Source organism: Centroberyx affinis, unplaced genomic scaffold (assembly GCF_046629955.1).
Source record: "Centroberyx affinis isolate AG114_WGS23_722 - 3 ecotype Tasmania unplaced genomic scaffold, CSIRO-AGI_Caff_v1 ptg003089l_1, whole genome shotgun sequence".
Lineage (NCBI taxonomy): Eukaryota > Metazoa > Chordata > Actinopteri > Beryciformes > Berycidae > Centroberyx > Centroberyx affinis.
In genome coordinates this window covers 24,899-36,001 of record NW_027281168.1, presented here as the reverse complement: position 1 = coordinate 36,001, position 11,103 = coordinate 24,899, and the positions used below count along the sequence as shown (strand labels likewise).

At 38.8% G+C, this 11,103-nt stretch overlaps 1 protein-coding gene across 1 annotated transcript in view; it reads right to left on the bottom strand.

Annotated features, from left to right (window-relative positions):
- Window positions 1–5,271: 5,271 nt before the first annotated feature.
- The window catches only part of LOC139659394 (immunoglobulin superfamily member 21-like), a 29,067-nt gene continuing 23,235 nt past the window's right edge, over window positions 5,272–11,103 (bottom strand). The window contains exons 5-8 of the mRNA XM_071537647.1: window positions 9,503–9,603; window positions 7,268–7,460; window positions 7,129–7,167; window positions 5,272–5,348 (exon numbers count right to left, since the gene is read on the bottom strand). Of these exons, the coding sequence (XP_071393748.1) occupies window positions 5,272–5,348; window positions 7,129–7,167; window positions 7,268–7,460; window positions 9,503–9,603 (410 nt within the window). The remainder of the gene's footprint in view (window positions 5,349–7,128; window positions 7,168–7,267; window positions 7,461–9,502; window positions 9,604–11,103) is intronic.

The window sequence follows — 11,103 nt, the reverse complement described above, 5'->3', positions numbered from 1 at the left end:
CCTCTCGGCGCACGTGGAGTCCCCCAAGTGGGCTTGCTCCTGTCCGTCTCTTCTCTCTTTAACAGGCCGTCTCCCACCTCTCTTCGATGGTCGCCAATGTGTCACCTCCTGCACGTTGACTGCTGCCTGTTGCTCCTGCTGGCTTATCTGCTGTGCTCTGTCCTCAGCTTGCCGTACCATCTGCACTGCAGTTTCCAAAGTGAGGTCGGACATGAGCTGTAGTCGCCTAGAGAGCTCTTTGTCGCGGATGCCAACAACCAGTCTGTCTCTGATATGTTCACTTTTTTTCTCCCCAAAATCACAGTTCTCACTCAGTTCATAGAGCGCTCTGATAAACGACTCGGCTATTTCCCCGGGCTTTTGCACTCGCTGGTGAAAGCACGCTCTCTCATGTATAGTGTTTTTCTTTGGTATGAAGTATCCGTCAAATTTAGCTAGCACCGTCTCGTAGTCGTCGTCTTTCTCCCCTCCTCCGAAGGTGAACGACTTGAAAATATTTTCGGCTTCGTAGCCCATAGCGTAGATAAGTGTGCTAACCTGGACCTCGCCGTCTTCGTTACCCAACTTAGCAGCCGACCTGTACCGTGCAAATCTCTGTCTCCAGGCAGGCCAGTCTCCGGGCCGCTCAAAGTTGAAGTTTTCCGGCAGGTTAAACTTCGCCATAGCGTTGGGTGCCTCTCTCAGAACACTTCTGACACCATGTCAAATAACTGCTGGCCGATACAGATTATTTGTACTCAGAACGAGCGGTTTATTAACTTCCCAACAACATCGTAGCAGAGCAGTACATCAAGTGTTGTCAACCAAACTTGCTCTCTCGCATAGCATGCCATGCATCTCAGCGTAGCTGCTTATTCTAGCTCTCTGATTGGTTACACGGTATGTCCGTCTACTTGTATTACCCAATACCTTGACAACACCCACATACATGCCAACCGTTTTCACTCAGTTCCCTTATAGAAAAGCCTCCCCATAAATCAATTTACCAGATTAAAAATAATTTGTGACAATAATGAAGATTATGAACAAACCAAACAACACATTGACCAAATTCAGAGATAGAGGCTATAAGGAGGACTGGCTCTTAGTTACAAGCTATAAGGAGGACTGGCTTTAGTTACAGGCTATAAGGAGGACTGGCTCTTAGTTACAAAGTGGCAACCAAAAATCATGATATCTGTCTTCATCCCAATAAGAAACTTACATCCAACCAAGGCATCATTTACTGTACCACCTACACTCCCAAAACCAGCAACATTAAGAATGTGGTACTGAAAGACTGGCATGTACTCCCTTCTTACAGACACTTTTAAAGATCCACCAATGGTTACCTTTAAGAGAGCTAGAAACATCAGAGATAGTGGTTAGAGCATACTCACCCAAAGAGGTCATCTCTAGTAACCTTACAGGTCAAATTCCTGTTGGCAATTTTAAATGTGGTAACTGCACCAACTGTCAATACACTAAGAAGCTCAAGTCATTCAATCATCCTGTGAATGGACAAAGACTAAATATAAAGAGTTTCATAACATGCAAAACAAAAATGTCATATACCTGATACAGTGTCCATGTGGGAAGATATACATTGGTGAAACATCCCGTCCCCTCAAAGAGCGAATTACCAAACACAGGAGTTGTATCAAAAGAAATGACGAAGCTGATCCAGTTGCCAGACATTTTAAGCAAACCAATCACCACATTTCCTCCTCCTTCTTTATTGGTATTGAAGAGATCAAACCCAACAAAAGAGGTGGCAACACTGACCACATGAAAAACAAGACTAGGTCAAAACCTAGTATATGGCTGGACCGTGTGTGAGTGTGCCACGTGCCACGGCCGACCAATGGTGTAACTAACTCCGCTGTAGACTGCTAATACAGAATAATAGTCCATACATCCATATATCCATATCGGCACTGGCCGGAACCGTGGCCCCGGGAAACTTCGGGAAGGTCGGCAATAAGCCCTCGGCATGATGAAACCTCCATGCTTGTTTGTGTCTCTCTCTCCGCCGACAGAACAGAGGGCTGTCAGGTGGACTGAGCTTGCGCATATGCATCGAAATAAACGGTGATATGATATAATTGTATAGATTCTACTTTAGCTTCAGCTTACATGCATGATATTGTTCTGCCTGCTAACTGTGTGGGAGAAACGGGCTCCCGATGTCAGCAGAGAAACAAGATGGCAAAAGATGGCAAAACTTAACTTTGGCTCTGTGATCCTATGATGTGCCACGTGCCAAGGCCGACCAATGGTGTAACTTCATCACTCAGTCAGTCAGTCAGTGAGTGACAGACATTCGCGTTTATAGGGCTGGCCCTGCTATTGTGGTCCAGCCAAAAAGAGGGAGGCCTTCTGGATATTTTACCTTAAAAGTTTATTTCCGGAGGGTATGAATGAGGATTTTACAATCAAAGAGTTCTTAGAGTAGATTTTGTATTCACGTATTTACTCTACTATCTACTATATTTTGTATTTTTCTGTGCCTTCATGTCTTATGGAGTGACAAGGTAAACTTCTGTATCCTGTTGGCAACCAGTTGGTGGGCTCCTGGTTTGCCACATGACCATGTCCTCTGTTCCTGTATGGCTCAGTGAAACTATGTGTTAGTATTCTATTGGTTGTTATTTCCACTGTGTCTTGTTCTATTGGTTGGTTTGAGTGTGCTTATGTGTATATACTGTATATATATATAGGCTTTCAGACAGACTGTTCCATAAACCCTGATGAAGGCCACAAGCCGAACTGCGTTGGTTTTACTAATAAACGTTTGTTCTTGCAAGTGTTGCTGGAATCTATTCTGTTCCAGTGTTACCTGCCCATTCCATGCACCTTGTCAGTAGGTGGAGTTGTGCCTCTCTTGCTCCTTCTATTTGCAGGTTTATAATTCAAATGAATGATCTATATATAATGAAATGATGAATGATATAATGAAATATCTGCATTTCTCCCAGTCTTAGTAAATACTTTACAAGACTAATTGTGCCTGCACTTGTTTTTGCGCTGCACCTCTTGTCACAACAGCTGTGCTAATTCATTAGCCTACTGCTGACCTCATGTTGGCCTACAGAGTTCTAGTACATGCTTCATTCATGATGCTGTGGACTGAGGATAAGACTGCCAACCTCCATTTTGAATTTTCCATGAACATACTGTATATGTTGTTATTGTGGTTGTACTTTGCAGGTCCTGGATTAGGTGTGACTCTTCCCCTATTCTCCTCAGCTACTGCTGCATACTGTATACTGTTAAAGAGTCTGTTCTCAACTTGTTGGATAATATGATGATAATATGTACGTCGCTTTGGATAACAGCGTCTGCCAAATGGGAAATTGTAAATTGGATAAGGGTTATAAAAAACAGATTGCACTCATTTATTTCTTGCATATTATTTAAAATAGTAAAACTAAAGTTTTTCTAATAAATCATTCATAATAATGATAAAATCTACAAACTTTATAAACATACTGTTAACACACACACTATACAGTACAATGTTGTAGTGACACCAGTCTCCATAATCGCCAGTACACAAAATCAACAAATTTAATCTTTCAAGTAGAGACCAAATTCCCTTTCAGGCATCCAAACTGTGAAGTTAACCAAACTCTCACATTCATGCTATTCGTTCTTTCATTAAAAAGTCAAATAGCTAAGTATTGATTTTCAGTGCACTGTCCTTTTCAGATCGTGTGTCATACCAAAGAAAGACCCACAAAAAATGCTAAGCTAACAGGATGACAACAAAAATATAAAGAGTAACCGTGCATCCACACTGCAAGCAACACAGCTAGTCACCAGAAGTCCATTCATTTCTTATAGAGCTGAGTGACCTGGGAAACTCTCAACAAGTTTGTCGCGTGATTTTGTTCATGAACAATAGTTCTGCTTGCAAGTGCAAAATGGAGTAGAAGTTGATTACAGCTATTCAAAGCTTCCCACTTCTCTACATTTTTTATTTCAAAAATTATATTTCTGAAAACAATGCTTGTAGAACGGTTCCGTTGGGTTGGGTGGATGGTACGTTTTTTGTTTTTGTTTGGATTATTATTCCGCTTCTTCTTCTTCTTCTGCCCTAAAAGTATCTGGATCTCAGAAACCGTAAGAGCTACAGCGACCAAACTTGTCAGATACGTCGAAAGTCTCAGCCGCTACTCAGGCAACGAAACCCAAGTCAATTGGCCTCATGGTGGCGCTACAACAAGCAACTTTACGTTTTGGCCTGAGTTAAGTTGTTGGCCTACCTTAAACAAATTTGGTACATATGTGCACAGGTCAACTCTGAGGTAGCATGCAACATTTGGTGGTATTGTAACCATAGTTGACCATAGTTAAAATACTCTAAGGCTCTAAATAGCCTATAGCTTGGACAGTCTCATTACTTGGCCCTATTTTTTTTGTGCTCCCTCCATTGCCCCCCTGTGGATTAGTTGCCTAATGGTTAATGAATAGGTCTACCATGCAAAAGATCACAGGTTCAAATCCTGTGGGTAATGCTGTCTCCTCACACCACTAAGCTTGTGATAACTAAGTGTAATGTCTTAAGTTTCTAATTTTTGGACAAATGACCATATGAAAAGATTAACTTGACAGAAGTCACGGGCCAACACAAAAGCCGGTGTTAGACTGCATGTCCGAACTTCACAACATGTCAGTTTTTGTGTGTGTCTTTCTACCTTCTGTAATGTTTTGTCTATCTGTCTGTCTTATCACATTGTGCTTGGACCCCTCAATCGCCGCTTGCAGCTATATTTGCTGTTTATTTTTGATGAAATTGCTACCTAATTAGCGCTTGCTAGCTAGCTTTATTAACTCATCAAAACAATGTGATTTTATGAAAGGCAATACCATAGCAACAAAAACTACATGACTTATTGGCTTATTTTTCTTGTTTCCTTGCTCACACAGTCAGGCAGAATACAGCAACCCATCAACCAAGTTGCTTACAATGTGAACGCACGGTAAGATTGCCTGGCATCTTCTACAAGTTTGCATTTTGACCACTGCTTTGTTTCTCATGCTGCATTTCAGAAAAGCATACCAGCAGTCTCAAGCCTGTGGGGCTTTTCCGGGTTTGAAGTTCTACACTTTTAATGTTCCAGCAGTACTGAACGCTGCAGACAGCTGGGTGGAGGTTTAGCCAATGTGCTTCTACCTAGAACATCCTTCTGTAGCTGCAAAACGGCCAAGGGGTTATTTTACAGTAGGTGCCACAGATAGATGTGGGATGCGACATCAGTGGAAGAGGAGCCGAGCTTCCTAGGTTGGTCACGTCAGATCCGATGTTAAAGTCAGCAGCAGCAAAATGGAGGTTAATCCAAGTGACTGGTGATGGCGTGCCGCATCTGTGGCTGGACAAAAACAAGGGTTTCATGCATTATTAGAGCACTTATAGAAATTAAAATTAATACCCAATACATAGTCCGCCTTATTACCTTAGTGAATTATGAATTGACAGTGGCTGTTATGGCTGTTAATGTAATAACTTCCAATTAACCAGTGGTGTAGTGGTAGATAAAAAGGAGGGTAAACTATAGCAAACATATAGCAAACAACCATTCAAAACAAAAATCATTACAATGCAATGCAATAAACCATTCACATTATAACAATTTTCAGCTAATGATATAAAAATTCTGTTAACGCAACAAATGTCCCTTTAATGTAATGAAAGCTACTATACGTAATAAACATTTTCCTGTAAATGGGATAATTATTACATTATTAGGTTTTATGACATTAATGGAAACATTGAAATTTTAAGTTTTCAAACATGTACTAATCATCAAAGTGGCTATATATCCATCACTTTTTAAAGTGATAATCAGTCATTGCTTTGGTGTTTTGCAGCAACACAATAATAAAGACACTCGATGTAGACTGGGGCTTCTTATATTTCTTCTACCTTCCATAAACATAAAACACATCACACATGCAGCTGATTTTTCCAGGGAAAGAGGCACCCCCTGGTGCTTAAAGCTTAATGGCTCCACCTTTACCAGCTGCAACATTAAAGTGATGAACACATTAATGCATCAATTATTATAGTCCAATAACATGATATATATGATTCTGAAATGGGCCATTCTGCATAATGAATACTTTTACTTTTGCTACTTTAAGTATATTTTGATGCTAATACTTTTGTACTTTGACTTAAGTAATATTTTGAATGCAGAACTTTTACTTGTAACAAAGTATTTTTACACTGTGGTATTGCTACTTTTACTTAAGTCACAGATCTGAATACTTCTTCCACCACTGGTTGACGCCCAGAAACGTCCCGAACATTCAGAAATGAAAATGAGCACAGATCCTGTGCAGACCCATGGTGCTCCCTCTAGAGGCCATCTGATGCAAATGCTCCATGAGTGAGTGAGTGAGTGACTGCCTGACTTTGCCACTTTCTGCCCCCGGCAGAAGTCAGCATCTCTGCAAACACAGACACTGTCACACTACCAATGGGCCATAAGTAATGATTGAGTAGGATCATTCTTGGATGAGTATCTGCTGTTTCAAGGGGGAAAATCCTGCTCAGTAGCCCTTAAAACATAGCATCTTAATAATGTTAATAACCAAATCTGCTAATGAATGACAGTGTATTGACTTTTGACTGTTACTTACTGTAGACCCGAGAATATAATAATTCTCACACTGACAGAATGGCAGGTAAATTTTAGTGCATTAATGGGAAACTTAGTACCTTCAGAAAGTATTCAACCCCCTTGAGTTTATTAGTGCATTTTGTGGTTTTGCAGCCTGAATTCAAAATGGATTAAACAATTTTTGTACATTTAGAATTTTGTAAATTTATTAATATTTTTTTTACAAATTTATTGAAAATGAAATACAGAAATGCCTACTGTGCTCTTGTGAACTCCCAGCACTTCTTTTTTTATACCTTTCCCCAGACCTATGCCTCCTCACAATTCTGTTTCATAATCCTACAGACAGTTCCTTAGACTTCATGGTAGAGTTTCTGCTCTCACATTCAATTTCTCAATGCACTGACATTAACATTAACCAAATTGTTACACTATTAGCTACTAATTGTTATTGCATTAATCGTTTATTACGTTAATGGGAAGTTATTGCATTAACAGTTGTAAGACGTCCTTTGTTTACCTATGAAATGCTCTCTTCCTTTCTTAAGTCTTGGGTTCTCTGTAAAAATATAAAACATAAAACATCACATTCACTGTGAGTGCAATGCACAAATTATATGAATGATTATCAAAAATAATCCCCCTACAAACAGATTCACCAAATACAATGAGGCGGGTGTGGGTGTCCGTCGAGCCCAGAGGATTCTGGGCCGTGCAGCGGAACATGGAGCCGTTGAGCTCGGCAGGAACTCGCTCCAGGATGAGTTCCCTCCCATCATGCTCTTCTCTGCCATCCAGCAGATGCCCACCAACCCTCGTCCAGGTGAACAGTGGCTCAGGAAACACCTCATTCTATAGACAGGGCCAAACAGAAGCAGGCTTGTGACCAGAAGGTCGCTGATTCAAATCCTTGGACTAACTGGGAATAGGTGGCTTGGAAAGTGAATGATCTTACACCCCAACTGCTCCAGTGGAGCTGCTGAGTGACCAACAGTAGAAGACTGTGGTTGTACTTGGCAGTTCCCAGTGTGAATGTGTGGAACTGTATGAATGTGAAGCAAGGAAATGCTGGAAAAGAGCACAGAGCTCAGTCGACTTTTCCTGGAAAAACAACGGTCATAATAAAAACACAACAACAACAATTCAATGTTGTTGTGTTTTGTGAAATGTTGTGTTTTGTGAAATGTTGTTGTGTTTTCTGAAATGTTGTGTTTTCTGAAATGTTGTTGTATTTTGTGAAATGTTGTTGTGTTTTGTGAAATGTTGTGTTTTGTGAAATGTTGTGTTTTGTGAAATGTTGTTGTGTTTTCTGAAATGTTGTGTTTTCTGAAATGTCGTTGTGTTTTCTGAAATGTTGTTGTGTTTTGCGAAATGTCGTTGTGTTTTGACCCTCAGGGCCACCGTACCTCCAACATCTGCCATTGCCAAAAACTCAGAAAGCTTTCACATGGATCATTATTATTATCATTATTATGATCTGGTGGCATTAAAATTTGTGCAATGCATTTGGCATTGTCTACAAAGTAGTAGTAGTAGTAGTAGCAGTAGTAATAATCTACAAAGACTACAAAGCTTGTCTGTTTCTGTGCACTGTTAAGCCTTTACAAAAAACAAAACAAAAAGAAAAACACTAAGAGTCTAACAGCCCTGTGACATTGTTGTTTAATCTCATTCAAAGCTAATGCGACTTCGAGCCGAAAAAAAGGCTGATATATGAAAATTCAAGCTGTTACTACTTACGACAGCTATAATGAATTATTAAAAACCCCTTGTGGAGTTGTTGTTTTTTTTTCTACACAAGTTGACACTTTCCCTCCCCATGTTCTCAGCGATAGTATTTGATTTGATTTGATTTATTTGACATATCAAAAACAAATATATATAAAATGTCACACACTGCGACAAATACATATTAATTTAAAAAAATGTTGAGGATAACACAATAAAGTTAAAAGATAACTTATTTCCGTTGTGGTCCTCTTTCAAGGCAGACAAAGATAGCAAGACAAGTCACAGATGACTAAGGTTCCCTGTATCATACATACATACCGTACATATACTCCTACTTACACTCGTACCTACATACCTACACCCATATACATTTCAAAGTCATTCTTTCATTTTGGTCAACATAACCATTCCCCACATTCACGTTTAAATCTATGACAAGACTGACTTGTTTTTATCTCTACTGGAAGGCTATTCCACTCTACCGCTGCCATGTACAAAAAGATATTCTGCCCAGAACAGATCTTAAATCTACATGGCACAATATCTGTGGCCCTGCCTCTGGTTGAATAGCCATGAGAGTCCCTAACAAGCATGTAACAACGCATTATGTAATAACACCGCATTATGTGGTTATTACAAAATGCGGGGGTTGCACTTTTTTTATGATGAAAATGTAATAATACAGTGCGTTATGTAATAACCAACCAAAATGGATGTCTTCATCTGTACACATGTTATATTTTTAACAATTAAGCTAAATTAAACTTCCCAAATATTAAATTAGACCGGCGTTATAGTTGATTCTTGTTGACAGAGCTCCCCAAAAAGACCATCAAATTTATTACATATTGCGTTCAGGCTGTGTATTACAAAATGCGGCAGATTATAACAAAATGCGGGTGTTATTACATAGTGAAAATTTATTACATTTTGTCGAGTTATTACATAATGCGTTGTTACAAAGCATAAAATAATTCTTAAAATACCTTGGCCCATTACCTTGCAGGATCTTATGTGTTGGTCTTAATTTCAGCTGCCTTACTCTATTTTCTACCGTCAACCATTTTAATTCCTTGAACTAGTACTACTTGTAGTACTTGTTTCCAACCTCCCACTCACAAGTTATGCTGGTTGTACAAAGAACCAGTTTGCTGTAAACTTACCGCAGATGACCCTAGCTGGAAGCCCTGGACAGTAATCCGGACAGTGTCTCCCACCTTGGCCTTGCTGGGGCTCATCGACAGCTTAGGCCCTCTAGGAGCAGCTGGGAGAAAAAAACAAAAAAAAAACACATTGGACTGCCATTGAAACTGTTGTGATACTTTGAACATTTTCAAAACGTTGTCTGACTCTTTCAACCTATATGTTGATGGTGGACCCCACTATGTGTCAAGTGAAAATTTCACTTTGCTAAATTCTCATTTCCCTTCACCAATACAAAGTGAAATGGAGAAATACATGGGGAATTCACACTCTTCTGAATAATATTGTATTTGTCTCTGTATTTGTTCAACCAACCAAATTATTTGTATATGTATTTAAATAAACTCGGAAGTGGGCAGGGCTTCGCTGCAGTGGTTGAGGTTTAGACTGAAACATTGGTAACACTTTACAATAAGGGTGCAACAATTAAGGGTTAGTTAATGCTTAATAAGCATTAACTAACCCTTAATTAACAGTTAACTAATGTGTCTGGTAATCATTTACTAATGTGTTCATGTTAACTTAGGTATTAATTTATACATTATTTAATAGTCATTTTTATGAACTATTAAATAATGTATAAATTAATACCTTAGTTAACATGAACACCATTAGTAAATTACACATTAGTTAACTGTTAATTAAGGGTTAGTTAATGCTTATTAAACATTAACTAACCCTTAACTTAGTGACCCTTATTGTAAAGTGTTACCAAAACATTAAAAATCCCCCCAAATTGTTAGTTTTGTTTTTTCCTTTGTAATTATCGCCATTGATATTGTTGAGATATTAAAGCATTAAAGTAGTACAGCAAGTATAAAAAACATAATGTAAAAACATATAGATATATTTAAAAAAATCAACCTAGATGTTATGTAACTAAACATAGGCTTTTATCAACACAACCATAAACAACCATAGCCAAAAACAATTATAAACAGGAAGTACACAAATTCCCTACTCAAGTAAAAGTGCAAATACTCATTTAAAAATATACTCTGGTAGAAGTTGAAGTACCGTTTCAAATCCTTTACTCAAGTCAAAGTATAAAAGTACGTGGACTTAAATTTATTTAAAGTATAAAAGTAAAAGTCGTTCTCTAAAAAAGTCATTTCTAATGTTCTAAACTGGTTTTCTGTTGAGCGTTCCTCTGAATCCCAGATGAGAAAGAGTCTGCAGCTCAGATCAGGAACCTGAACGCTAGCAGCTGAATTCACTGACGTTATTTCTCTCTCTTGTTGCTTGTTCCTTCCCTAATTTTTGGTGTCTCTTTGCTGAACAAGCAGCCGATCACATCTGGCTCTTGATCAGCTGCTTCCGGGATGGAAGCCGTCTGATGCTGAAAATATATATATCTTTTTTTAGAAAATCAGTTGATGATTTCCAGAGAGTAACGAGTCTGTTTTGAAAATGCAGTGAGTAGAAAGTACAGATTTTTCTTTTGAAATGTAGTGAGTAAAAGTAAAAAGTCTTCAGTGAAAGAAAAACTTGAGTAAAGTACAGATACTTGAAAAGTACAGTAATTCAGTATTTTTACTTACATCCCACCTCTGCCCCCAGA